Source organism: Garra rufa, chromosome 24 (assembly GCF_049309525.1).
Source record: "Garra rufa chromosome 24, GarRuf1.0, whole genome shotgun sequence".
NCBI lineage: Eukaryota > Metazoa > Chordata > Actinopteri > Cypriniformes > Cyprinidae > Garra > Garra rufa.
This window is the reverse complement of record NC_133384.1, coordinates 28783091-28798435: the sequence shown is the minus strand read 5'-3', so window position 1 is coordinate 28798435 and position 15345 is coordinate 28783091. Positions and strand designations below refer to the sequence as shown.

Sequence of the window (15345 nt, the reverse complement as noted above, 5' to 3'; positions counted from 1 at the left end):
CTTGATTCGCCGGTTGCTAAAATGTTCCATGTAGTTGCTAAGTTGTTCTGGTGGTTGCTATGGTGATCTGTGATATTCTGGTCCCTAGATACAGCTCCTTAAATAAAAGGTATTATGAGTTTTTTTTTCCTCTTGAACTGTCCACAAGATGAATATTGTAAGTCAGATCGCCAAGAAATATCTTCAACAAGCTGCATTTTTTTTGCTTTGACAATAATTTTCTGCTCAAAATGTGCCTAGTTTGAACATCTGCCGTGAAATGGAAACTCGGTTTGCATATCACAACTGTGACATGAAAGTGAGAAGGCTGTAGAGAGAAACAGATGAAATATTATCAGCAGGGTGTTCACACACACACAAACACACACCTGACAAAGCCCTACATAAAACCCAAGAGTTTTTGTGAGTCCCTTGAGTTTTTTAAACTAATTTTGGAAAGGAGTAATTTAGCAAATTGTGTGTCAGCATGTTCATCTAAGGCAAACAACAGCTGATCTATATGTGTGTGTGTAGGCACATTGTGTTGCAGTTGTACGTGGGCTAACACATGGTAGAGCAGCCCAGCTCTGACAGTCAGAAAGCAGAGAGGGAAAGAGAGAGAGAGAGCGAGAGAGGATGAAGAGAAGGGAGGGGGAAAGAGAGAGAGAGTGATAGCATGACAGAAAGCGAGAGCATCTGAGAGTTAAAGAGAGAGAGGGGCAGCCTGCCAGTGACTGGTAACACAGGATCAACCCTCAGCCTACGGTAACTGCACTTGGACACACACATACACTCGTTACACACACATGCGACCATGCTGGAATGAACGGACTGAATTCTAGTCAGCGCTTCCTAACTAAAAGCATCAGCAGAAGACCGGTGAGTGTCGTTCCCTTCTTTTTTGTGTTTTAGTGTTATTCAGCTTAATGTGACTATAATGTGATTTGCTGCTTGTCACTTAACAATCTGACAGTACTTGAGGACTTATATTTAGTTAACTGGTTAGTTCAATCATGATGTACTTGCTTGAATGAAAGTAACTGTGTTTGGTTGTGTGTGAGTGATTCGTAAGCTTTTAATTCCTTTAAGCCTGCTGCTTTTTTGCCTGTCGTCCTGACTAGACGACAGGAGATCCGTAAAGCCTTTGTCAACTGATTTAATAGGGTCTGACTTTTAGACCGTCACAGTTTGTTGTGTGTCAGGAGGCTTATAGCGTCATTGTGATGGCATCACCCTCGCCGGGGACACCCCCTCTCTCTCAGCTGACCACGCCGACTGACAGGAAGTCTTGTAAAGGCTTGTACCTGTGAACGGTGCACACACGGAAAAAGGAAAAAAAGGAGAGAGAGAGAGAGGCTGTCCTTCTCTCTTCCACCCACATACATGAATCAGACTGCATGTGATTATTCTAGCACACTGCTTGCATACACGCTTGATACCTCGAAAAAATTGCTGAATTTGATTCTGATGGGTTGTTGAAACTGGTCAATATTCCAAAATTAATTCTGACAGGGTGATCAGGACCCAAACGTGAAGCAAAATGGGTTATTTTGTGATAATGACTGGTTGATTTTTTTATTATGTAAAAATAAAGAGACTAGTATAAGAGAAAGCATGGTTATGTACACTCAAAAAAGTTTTTTTTAATATTTATTTGTTATAAATTGCAATCATTCTGATTTGAGTAATTTTAAACAGTGTACAGTGTATTCATACTTAAATTATTTAAAAGACTTTTAAAACCTTGGAAACAAGATTTAGTTTTAAACAGTACAAAAACGATCATTTCCGTGGTCATGTAAAACCTGGTCAAATTAAGGAATTTTAAAGTTAAAAGTCATGAAAATTAATAATAACAATCTTAAAAAGTTATCAAATTATACTTTAATAAATAGAAAAAAATCACTGTTCACTAAAATTCATGAAAAAGTACTGAATACTAATGCTATGTTATATCAGAAATATCTAGATAATATTTTTTTAAGTTGAAAGGTAAAATTCATAACTTAAAACTAAATGTGTTTAGTTTTTCTAAATGTCATGAGAATTAAAAAACAAACAAACAAACAAACAAAACAAAACAAACCATACAATTAAAAAGTAATGAAAACTACTAATAATCTTAAAAAGTAATACAATTATATGCAATACAACTTTTTAAAGACATTATTATTTTCATGACCTAAAATAAAGAATACATAAATGCCATTTCACATCTGAAATATTTTTTAAGTTGAAAGGTAAAATTAAATAATAAAAATATATATAATGTAAAAATTAAAAAGCCATGATAAATAATAATAATATTAAAAATAACAAAATCATAGCCAATATTACTTTTAAAAACATTATTTTTAATAAGTAAAATAAAAAATAAACAAAAGTAAAAAGTACTGAATATTAATGCTATTTTATATCAGAAATATCTAACAAATATTTTTTTAAGCTGAAAGGTCAAATTCATACATTGAAACCATAAAATTCCTCTAATGAATAGATGTTTTTCTAAATTTTTAATGTCATGAAAATGTATATATTAATCAAATCAAAATTAATAATATTAAAAATTAATAAATTTATATCCAATATAGCTTTACAGACATTATTTTCATTTCAATTTCAAAATTCATTATTCACTAAAATCCATGAAAAAGTCCTGAAAATGAATGCCATTTTAAATCACAAATATATAGAGAATATTTTTTTAGTTAAAAGTACCCTAAAACCATAACATTTCTATTACAGATATTTTTCTAAATTTGTAATGTCATGAAAATTAATAAATAAATAAATATATACACTTGCATTCAAAAAAAAATCAAACCATAAATCTCTCTCTATATATATATAAATATATCTCTAATGTGTCGTGAAAGATCGATGTAGAACCTAAGGTCAAGCGGCGCATAAACTGATCATCTCTTACGCTTTACTAGTTAGTAGAATAAAATAAACATGAATGAACATCAGAAGGTATCTTGTTTCAACCACGGAAGGAACATCAATACACGCTATGATTAATCAGATCGCCTGTCAATCAAACTGTAAAGGGTCAACTGTCCAATCAGAATCAGATATTCCAGAGAGCTGTGTAATGCTTTTTATACTGCTGAGGTTTGATTTATTGTAAGGTTTGTTGACTGCATTACATTGCATACCACTTTGTTACAAAGTTTTGAAGTAGTAACAGCAGTTTGGGTTGTTTATAAGCAAAATCAGTGGTGTAAAGAAGTAGTACAAGCGTGTTTAAGGGTTAAAAGCTGGTATAATGCCTTGAGGTAAACACATGTACTTGTGGTGTATGCAGAATAATTGGCATCAGACTGATGAATTATTGAAAATAATGCATATCTGAGGGTTTATCTTATATATAGTTATTTGTTAAATATAACACTTTTGGCTCTCATTACTTGGGAATGCTTTGAAACAGGAAGTGGGCATATGAATTGTGTTTTCCACACACTATGGGTTGCAGACCCCAGGGATTTGACTGTTAAACCATTAGCGATTAGATTAGAGACTGGAGATTACTAGCTGTCTGTCTCTATACTGAGATCTCTCCGTCAGACATGTCAGTCGTGCCGTATGAGGTGGTGAGGGAGGTCAGGCGGTTAGAAGAGCTTGTTTGATCAGTATTATCATGCACCGTGAAACCTTTGATCTCTGATCTCTGTCTGGGACTGAGAGACTGTTTGCTGTGATTACAGGATTAGGGCATTTTTTAGTTATTGTGTTTTGATTTTGAAATTGTGGAGGCGATACTGTGGTTCTCTGCTGTTACTGCTGTGGTACTTTGATATATTTCATGGAATTACTTGTTTACTGTATTCATATACCTTGGCATTTATATGGTGATGTATGCCATCAAGTATATAATTTACTGTAAATAGTATTCAACAGCCATTGTCGCATAGTATATTTTGCGATAACATTTTGGAATTTTAAAAAGCAAAAGTTGTCAAAATTAATAACATGGTAAGTCAAAGACATTTCTGTAGGAATTTTTTTTCCCTAAAATTGAAAAGCAATGAAAATTTATAATTATTAGTCTAAATTATATTCACTATAGACATTTCTGACTTTTTAAGATCATGAACAATCAAAAATTGAAAAGTCATGACAATTAATAATATTAATAATACATTTTATCCCATGCATTCATTTGTTTTATAGCTTTAATGACTTAAGTTTGAATTAAAAAATAATATTAAAACAGTAAACAGTGAAAATATTATTAATTATTAATTATAAATATGTCAATATGTCTCTGCAAATTTCCTGTTTCAATATGTCATCAAATACATAATGACTTGAAACTTAATTTAATAAATTTAAAAATCATATATATATATATATATATATATATATATATATATATATATATATATATATATATATATATATATATATTATTAATTCATTAAATAATAGAAATATCTACAGTAAATAAAATAAATCTTGAAAGGTCATAAATGAATACCTTTATATTAATTAATTTAAATTAACTTAAGTTTGTGTAGTGAATAAATTATTTTCTAAAATTATGTCATTAAAATTAATATCTGAAAATCATAAAAAAATATTTCTTTTAAAATGGAAAAGACAAAAATAATTTAAATTTGAAAGCCATTAAAATTAAACTTTAAGATTAAAGATTTAATCTTTTTATTATGGAATCATAATTCTATTATTATGAAAATCTGGGAAAATCATAAAACTCCATGTAAGTATCTTTTAAAAAAATTATAATTAAAATGGAAAAGTCATAAAATAATTCATATCTGAAAGTCATTCAAATTCAAATTAAACTTTAAAATTGATTTTATTTTTTCAGTTATCCTCAGCTAGAAATGGCTAGAAATTATAGTACAATCTCTATAAAACAATTGTTAAAAATCCTAATTTTATTACAATGAAAAGCCGGGAAAATTAGAGAAAATCTTAAGGTGAAAACTCCATATATATGTATCTTAAATAAAAACAATTAAATGGAAAAGTCATAAAAATAATTCATATCTGAAAGTCATTCAAATTAAAATGAAACTTCAAAATGTATTTTTTTTTTTTCAGTTATGCTCAGCTAGAAATTATAGTACAATCTCTATAAAACAATTGTTAAAAATCCTAATTTTATTTCTATGAAAATTCGGGAACATCATAGAAAATCTAAAGGTGGGAACTCCATGTATGTATGTGTATGTATTTTTATATATGCACATGCACATATACATACATTATTGCCATCTCATACTATGACTATACCATGCTACAGTACTTTTTTTGCTTGTGAGGCTTGAGTCATGCTATCATAGAGAGGGAAAGAGAAGATGAGAAGAAGAAAGAAAGCAAGATTGGCATAGTCTGGAAGACAAGGAGGAGGAGAGGTAGATATCTTAACAGCTGATGGGTCTCAAACATGGGTCTTAAACGTTGGCCCATAACTCAGACATCATTCAGCCTGCGCTGACAGTCCAGCTGTGAAACGAACGCTATTTTCTGCCGCAGTACCCATCTCAGCCCTGGCAGTGAGAAACAGCGTGGGCAGAACTAACCAGCATGACCTTCTCCTGTTTGTCGCCACACTGGGCGTCTTAATTCCCTCACTGAACTCTGGCAGCCTGCTGCAATCTGAGCTGGAATGATAATGCATCGGAATCCTGGATGCAGGAATTAGAGTTCCAGTCTGTGGATCTGGAGTGCTTTGGAACATTAAACTGGGAGACATTTATATGCAGAAGCACGTGTGGGTGTATGTGTGTGCGTGTGTTTATAATATCCGCCCACTCACGGGCATAATTTATTCAGATTTATTGCATAAATTAGCTCTACTATGTGAGCAGCGCAGTTATACAATTAAAGAAGTGTAAATGCGTGTTGTAGCTTTCGTTAAAAATGAAACTATGCAGTTTGATGTCATTATAAACCACAAAGTATTTGGCTCTGTTGTTGTGCCTGGATGGCCGCTGTGGTATTTTTAGAGTAGGGACAGCAGCAGGACAGAGAAAGAGGTCAGATTAAACGCAGGTAAATGTCTTCTGAGGCGAGGAGCCGTTCCCTGACCTGCCCTGTATAACCACAATACTACAACTAAACTGTGACTGTGAGCTCATTACTGTACTATGAATGAAACTAAAGCTATCATCGTAGCTTTAGACCACTTTTTTTTTGGGCTATAATGGATAATTCTCATGCGTCACACTACTTGCTCTCATTGGAAATTTGTTGTAGTGTTGTCTCTATAGTGTACTGTGGAGAGTAGAGTGACAGTATCAGAGAGAAATACTAAATGATGAGCATATTAATATACTGTTATTATTGGTGCACAACTAATGCTTATTAAATTCTTTAATTAATTAATTAAATTGTATGAATTTTCACAAATTTTTGAAAAAGTAATATAGATAGAAAATAATTTAGAAAAATGATTCATTACAGAATGAGTTTTATTTTATATTTTATTTTAACATATTTCTAACTCCCATACATTAATTTGTTATTTTATAGCTTTATTGACTTATTTAATTACTTATATAATTTGTACTTTTAGAAAATATATATTCACTATAGAATGACTGTTTTATTATTTTATTTTATATAAGCTTTATTTGAAGCATTTTTAATCCAAATTTTAATTTTTAGATTTAATTTTTAATTTTTATAGAATGGCATTTTTGTTTATTTTATTTTATTTATTATTCCCATACATTCATTGGTAATTTATATCTTTAATTACTGATGTATGAATTTTCACAACTTTTAAAAAAGAAAAAAAATGTTTATTTAATTGAATTGAATTTTATATTATTGTATTTTATTTATTTTTGTGTTTTATCCCATATCTGCTTTGGTGGCATCTATGCAAGTGTACTCCTAAAAGTTGAAAAATTATCCATTATAGAATAACTTTTTTTTTTTTTTTATTAAATAAAGATTTATAGCTTTAATTACTTATGTATACATTTTTATTTGTTAACTTTGGTTGAAAATAATTATCCATTTTAGAGTGACATTTTTTAACAAGCAGGACTCGACGACAGCGTATAAGATCCAATTGCAGGCTTTATTAGGCAGATCGTGGTCAAGACAGGCAAGGTCGAACAACAGCAAACAATTATATCCGTGACGAGACAAAGGCGTAATCCAGAAATACAGCCGAGGGTCAAAATCCAAGTGGGCAGTCCAAAGTAACAAATAAAACAAAACTATGAATTAAGGCTAGGCTAGACTATGACTATGACTGTGACTATGACTAACAAACAAAACAAAACCAAACATGGCAATGGCAAGAAAACGATGAAACAAGGCAATGGAAAACAAGAAAACGCTTGGTAGGGTCCGCAACAGCAAAACAATATTTCGCGGGGCCTGTTTGGTGTAGGCCTCCTTAAATGGCCACCAAACAGGAAGTTACCCATGAAGCAGCAGAGGGAGTGAGAACAGTCAGTGCATGGCTGAGGGCTCCCTCTGCTGGTGTGGCGTTACACATTTTTATTTTATTTTTTCATTATTTTATTTCTAATTCCCTTACATTCACATTTGTTGATTTATAGCTTTAATTACCTATGTATGAATTTTCAAAACTTAAAAATATATTTACTATATATATACACTGTTTTATTTAATTTTAATTTAATTCATTTGTGACTTTTGGCCCACATCTGTTAGCTTTGGTTGACAATTAAATATCTAGAAAAATTGTGACATTTTTATTTAATATTTAATTTTACCTTATTTTTTTTTCTAATTGTCATACTTTCATTTGTTGATGTATAGCTTTAATTAGTTATATATTCATTTCCAAAACTTTTAGAAATAATATATATTTACTATAGAATGACTGTTTTATTTGTTTTATTTTTATTTTGTTTTATCGTGTTAATTTGTGACTTTTAGCCCATATCTGTTAGCTTTGGTTGCGTCAATGCTAGTGTACTCCTAAAAGTTGACAATCAAATTTTCCATTTCTATTTGTTGTTTACAGCTTTGATTACTGGAAAATAGTCACCCAAAAATAATGTTACATGATTAGTGTCTAAACTCTTAATTGGTAGTGTAATTTCTGTCCTTGTTCTTATCCAGTAAAACAAAATATTACCATGGTACCATGTCCAAAATACCATGTAGAGTATTTGTTGTTGAAAGCAGAAAATAATTACTGCATGTACTTTTTTAGTGCACTAAGTGTCTCTGGTCATCCTAGCTTTATTCAAAAATTTTGTTTGGTTCTAAATATATAATTTAATCCTAATGTGTAAAAGGGTATGTGAGGACAGGGACATCTCTGAGTGCACATTATCACAAAACCTGATGCACTAATGTGTGTAAATGCATCTCTCTCTGCTATATACTACTTAAGCTGCACCTCAAATTAGTAAGGCATCTTGTTAAGTGGTAAGACATTTAAAGAGATGATGGGTCGCTATTAGTGCAAACACCAGTGTCATCATGGGAAATGTCATTTTTGTTTACGAGTTCCTGGTTCCTTTGGGAAAATAACAGCGTACGTGTTGAGGTCACTAACGGCGTTAGATCACAAAAACATGTGCTTGTTTGTAGTGGAGATCTGTTTGTTAGATAGCGTTAGGTGTACAGTCACTAACCAGAGCAGATGGGCGCAACCTGAGCAGGCATTATTACGTTATAACAGGGAAGGCTGTATACAGTTGCTGTCAGATGGACCCTCATCTGAGACAGCACATGTCTTCAGGACGGTTTGTGTTTAAGAAAAGGACATAACACAAGCTTGACATTTCATACCAAAGGCCACACGTGACAGCGCTTAGCACAAACTGTCCGTGTCGCAATGGCCTCTCCACTGTTTGAACTCTTTACCTGTTAGACAGGGCACAAATTACACTTCAGTTGGGGAAAGAGGGGCAAAACCAGGAAATATTGATTGTACTATTGACAGTTCGATGTTTTTCAAAAGATGTGAACTCTTGAAATCTACGACTGTGACTTTCCACCTATATCTGTTAACTTCGAAGCCAATATATTGTATATATTGGCGTACTCCTAAAAGTTGACAATCTATTTTTTTTTTTTTTTTTATCTTTCCATGTGTTAATTTGTTGTATAGCTTTATTACTTAAGTTTTATTTTAAAACATAGAAAGTAAAATGTAAAATTCTAAAATGTTTTAGTGTTTTTTTTTAACTATTTTTTTGTATGGAAGGCCATTTCTGCACCTGAATAAAAGTTTTAAAAAGTTTGTACGTTTTTATTTCACAATTTTGACTTTTTTTCTCAAAACTGCAAGCTTGTATCTCGCAAGTCTGACTTTTCTCTCAGAATTGCGGGATATAAACTCGCAGTTGCAAGAAATAAAGTCAGAATTGCAAGATACAAACTCAAAATTCTGACTTTTTTTCTTGCAATTTCATTTTATCTTTCTCAGATTTGTGACTTTTTTCTCAGAATTGTGATATAAACTTGCAATTCTGACTTTATTTTCTCAGAATTACGTGATATAACCATGCAATTGCGAGTTATAAAGTCAGAATTGCGAGATATAAACTGAAAATTCTGATTTTTCTCGCAATTGTGAGTTTACATCTCGCAATTTTTTTCTCAAAATTGTTTAGTATAAACTCGAAATTGCAAGTAAGAAAGTCAGAATTCCAAGGAATTAAGTCAGAATTGCATGATACAAACTTTTTTTTCAGAACTGATAGAAATGTACAATAACGAGAAATAAATTTAGAATTGCGAGTAGACATCCCGCAATTCCAACTTATTTTTCTCGAAATTGCATAATACAAACTCACATTTCTGACTTTCTCACAATTGCGAGTTTACATCTCGCAATTCTGACTTTTTTCCTCAGAATTGTGATATTAACTTGCAATTCTGTTTTTTTCCTCAGAATTGTGATATTAACTTGCAATTCTGTTTTTTTCCTCAGAATTGTGATATAAATGCACAATTGCGAGTAATAAAGTTGGAATTGTGAGATATAAACTCACAATTCAGACTTTTTTCTCAGAATTATGATACAAACTTGCAATTTACATTTTTTCTCAGAAATCTGTGATGTAAACTCGCAATTGCGAGTTATAAAGTCAGAATTGAAAGTAATAAAGTCAGAATTGCTTTTTTCTCTGAATTGTGAGATACAAAGTCAGAATTGTGGGATATAAATTTGCAATAGCAAGAAATAAAGTCAGAATTGCAAGATACAAACTCACAATTAGTGTTGTAACGATACTGGAATTTCTAACTTCGAAACGACCTTGAAAAATATCGATATTCGATACTATTTTCGATACCACAGAGAAAAAAACTGCCACAATATTAAGGGGGTAAATTTCTTTTTTAAGTTATGTTTTGTTAACAAATTTCGTGAGGAGCTGGTGATGTTTGACCCTGCCTGTTGTACTACGACCTTCAATAAAGCTTGCGTTTGGATCCACACCTCAGTCCTCAGACTCCCTTGTAACAAATACAAACTTGCAATTATTTTTTTTCTCAGAATTCTGATATAAACTCGCAATTGCGAGTTATAAAGTCAGAATTGCGAGTTTGTATCACGCAATTCTGACTATAATTTTTTTCTCAGAATTGCGAGTAATTTAGTCAGAATTGCGAGATACAAACTCAATTATGACTTTCTCGCAATTCCGACTTATTTTTCTCGGATTAACATGATAAAAATTTGCAATTCAAATTTTTTTTTCTCGCAGTTGTGAGTTTACATCTCGCAATTCTGACTTTTTTCTCAGAATTGTGATATAAACTTGCCATTCTGACGTTTTTGCTCGGAATTGTGAGATATAAACTTGCAAATGCGAGTAATAAAGTCAGAATTGCATGATACAAACTTGCACTTCTGACTTTTTCTCAGAATTGCAAGTAATAAAGTCAGAATTGTAGGACATAAATTCGCAATACCAAGAAATAAAGTCAGAATTGCAGAATATAAACTCACAATTCTGACTTTTTTTTTTTACAGATATAAGAGATATAAGATATAAACTTGCAATTACGAGTAATAAAGTCATAAACTGAGGCATAAATTCACAATTCTGACTTTTTTCTCAGAATTGAGAGATACAAAGGCAGAAATGTGGGATATAAATTCGCAATAGCGAGAAATAAAGTCAGATATCTGAGATATAAACTCACATTTCTGATTTTTTTGTCCCGGAACTGTGTGTTTGTATCTTGCAAATTCAGACTTTTTTTCTCAGAATTGTGAGATATAAACTTGCAATTGTGAGTTGTAAAGTCCAGCTCTGAGGGGGAAAAAAAGACTGATATTTTCTCAGAATGGCGAGTTTATATCACAATTCTGACTTACCTCCTAATTGTGTGTTCTAAAGGTGGAATTGTGAGATATAAAGCCAAAAGTCTAAGAAAAAGTCACAATTCCGAGATAATAAATAATAACAGAGAAAGATCTGACTTTATAACTCCCAATTGCGAGTTTATATCATGCAATTCTGAGAAAAGTTACCTTTTTTTCAGTGGTGGAAACAGGCTTCCATACATACGTCATTGTGTTCTTGGCCCCTCAGAGAGCTTTGTCATTCACGTGTGTTTCGTAACTGCATGTTGTAATTTGAATGCCATGTAACCTTGGGGTCCACCTGTGACAGCAGATTGTATATCTTGCTGGTCATGTATTTATTTCCGTACAAAGGGGGGCTGTGGGGGATGAGGTCTGTCTTCAGCGAGCTATTCTTAACCCAACAACATTTGCTCTGCAAGTCCAAACATTCGAGAAACGGCCTTGAATGAAGTTCAGGGTATATGACATCAATACAGAACTGGACAGATGTACAAAGCGGATATTTACAGAGCACTCTAATGGATTGCCTCACTGTGTTTTTGCTTCAACTCTTAATAAATCAACTCAACACTTGCTTTTACAGCACTAGAGATTATATAAAGCAGAAATTAATGTTAAAATACTTGTCCTTTTCTCTCTTAATGTGTATGCAATAAGGAAACCCGTTCAGAAGCCATCAATAGTAAACGTAAATAAATCGATTTGAATATGTTCGATGTATCTCAGTGTAGCTGATGCATTTTCTCCAGGAAATATAAAAATAATCACAATTGCATTTGGTGCAGCAATTACACACCACTTTTATTTTTTTTATATATACATGAAAACTCATTTGAGCTGACAGCACTTAACAAAACCTCTTTTGTTAAGTACAAACTAAATGACCCCGGCTTGTTCTGTCTGTTTAACAGTGCAGCAATATCAGGCTCTTTATCCATTATTTATTGACATGAGACATTATGTTTCATTGTCCCAGACAAAGCACCCCACGTGGATATATCTGTCGCAAGTGTCAAATAGTGACATGCAAGCTATAGCAGTTATGGTTGGTAGCACATCATGGACACCACCAACCAACACACACACACACACACACGCTTCAAACCCAGAACATCCTTCATATTTTATGTTCACATTTATCCTTCAGGCATAGAGATAGTGGGTGAAAGAACCCCCACCAGCACTTTCTTTCTTTCTTCCAGCTCTGACGCCCACCGTCAAATCACCCCCTACCAAAACTTCTCTCATGCCAACCCACACGTGCCAATCACAGCTTGTTACCAACCTGTTCTTAGTCTTCTAGATAGACATTGACGGTAGGTTGTTAGCAAGAATAGGTTGTTTATCCCTCTCTCTCTCTCCCTCTCTCCCTCTCTTTCTTTCTGTGTCAGGATCACAATGGAGGAAGAAACCCTGCTGCGAGAGAGACTGCTGGCTATAACAGTGAGTATCAGGGCGGATTTGTATTGAGAATTGAGGTTTTGTGTGAAATGCTATCACTTTATATATTGCCATATGGCTTTAGTGTGTAATTGTTGGAACTTTCAAAACCTTTTTGAAATGTGTATATAACAGATGAATTTTTCAGTTTTTAGTGTGTTGCTTAAATAAAAACATTTAGGAAAGACTAACTAGTTGTGTTAACATTTTGTAGCCTTGATTATATGAACCAGTCAACAACAAATCTGAGAGTTTAATCAGTGTTTATCTTCTTAAATGGTGGTTTCTCTCAGTATATGAAGTCTATTAAGGAACATTGAGAGTGTATATGGAGAAATCTTGTCTATGTGTTATTTCTGTCTGCACTTAGCCTTTGAGCTGTTCATTTTATACATGAAGTCATGGTTTATTAGAGAGTTAAAAATAATGCTGCAGAGCCACCCTCTTAAAAATACTATATTGGTTCTCTCTAGTACAGTATGCATGCTTGTGTTAACAGCAAGACATTAAATGACACTAATAGAAAAATAAACAAGAATACAGCGGGTCAAGGTGAAACTAAATAAGGTTTAGGATCTTTTTTACTTTACATAATGTTATTCCGATTTCTCAACAGGACAAAAGACGAATTCGAGAGGAGATAGAAAAGAAACGAAGAAATATTGAAGACGAGAAATTAAAGCTACAATATCTAAAGGTATGTATTAATGCTATGAATAATAATTCATAATATTTTTAATATTATATTTTTGTAATATTGATTTAATATTGATAATTTTTTATCATATATCTATACATACACAAACACAAACACACATATAATGAAATATAAAATAAAAATGTGTATTTAAAATAAATACATTCATTTAATTCTATTGAAGGAACATTATCATTAATTTATTTATTTTTATGTGATGTTCATGATAATTGTATAATATTACAAATACATTATAAATTACAATATACTAATATTTTATTTATATATTATATAGTATAAAATAATAGTATATTACATAGAATAAAATATAAAAAAATAGCATATTATATAAAATATAAACAATTATATGAAAAAATACATTCATATATGGTACTTTTAAATTAAATTACAAACAAATATAAAAAAAATCAATATAAAATTTAACAAAAATATATAAAATAAATACATTCATTTAATTTTATAGAAAATATACTTTTTAGTAATGTATTCATTTTTGTCATTTTCATGATAATTGTAAATTACAAATATAGCACAAATTACAAATATATATTATTTAAATATAATAATAAAATAAAATAATAGTATATTACATGAAATTAATAATGAATCTATATTTTTTATTTTTATATATATATTGTTTTTTATTTTATAACTTTTAAAAAATTAAATTACAAATAAAAAATCTAAATATAAAATTTAAATATATTTAAAATTAATACATTCATTTTATTTTATAGAAGGAATACTGTTTATTTTCATGATAATTGTAAAATATTACATATACATTATAAATTACAAATACATTCATAAAAAATAATTTAAATATAATATAGTATAAAATATTAGTATATTATATATAATCATATAATTATAATAATATATTTAATATTTGCATATTATATAAAATACAAACAATAATGAAAATAAATACACACACACATTTATCCTCTTATATTTTATAGAGGAATTTTATAAGGAATCTATAAACATTTATTTTTATATATATTATTTATAATGATATTATAATATTATTTTTTAAATGAATTACATTATATATACATATATAGTTTAACTCAATATAGTGAAAATCAAGTTTGTAATTGTATCATGTATTTGTTAGTTTTATATATATATATATATATATATATATATATATATATATATATTTATATATATATTGCAACAGATCATGTTTGCATTTCATGATTTTATTATATTAATTTACAACACTGTAATAGTTAAAACAGTTAAAAATATCTTGATACTAGATGCTATGGCCTTCTTTGCACAAATAGAAAAAAACCCTACGGGAACAATGGCTGATGGACGGATTGAGCACCCTGAGCGAAGAAGAGCAGGAATCTGCGAAAGCCCAGACTGAAGACAACCAGCAGCAAACTAAACTCCTGCAGAGCAATATCAACAGGTACTTTCACATCCCCGCAAATGAAACTTTTTAATGGTGTGCACTAATGGTGTGCAGGGTTCACAGGGGGAGAAGCAATTGGATTATTCTTGTTTAACCACAGCGATGGGCTTTCAGTGTTAGCCAAGGGTTAGACAGACAGACCTCACTCACAGTATTACATAAACCGCCTTCTTACGCAACCCGCCTTGGCAGTGAGAGCCTGTTGACTTACGACAAGCTTTGTCTGGAAAAAACCATTACGCAGGAGGTCATACCTGCAGCAAGAAGGATGACTAACATAACAAAAGGACAAAATAACTGAGAAACAAAAATCTTTTTCAGCTAGAACCACTCTCTTACAATGAGAGTTAACATAAGCTGCCATATAGAAACATATTCTCTGCTTGGTTTCTCCCTGTGGAGCTTTATTTAGATGGAAAGGAAGTTTGTTTCCAGCAGTTGTTAAGATCGATTTGAAGGCCTTAAAGGACTCAAATCTCCTAAGAGCTT

General features: G+C 31.3%; 1 protein-coding gene across 1 annotated transcript in view; it reads left to right on the top strand.

Annotated features, from left to right (window-relative positions):
- Positions 1-614: 614 nt before the first annotated feature.
- palmdb (palmdelphin b) overlaps positions 615-15345 on the top strand; it is a 39145-nt gene continuing 24414 nt past the window's right edge. Inside the window, exons 1-4 of the mRNA XM_073831098.1 lie at positions 615-858; positions 12661-12712; positions 13326-13406; positions 14723-14853. Of these exons, the coding sequence (XP_073687199.1) occupies positions 12668-12712; positions 13326-13406; positions 14723-14853 (257 nt within the window). The 5' untranslated portion in view covers positions 615-858; positions 12661-12667. The remainder of the gene's footprint in view (positions 859-12660; positions 12713-13325; positions 13407-14722; positions 14854-15345) is intronic.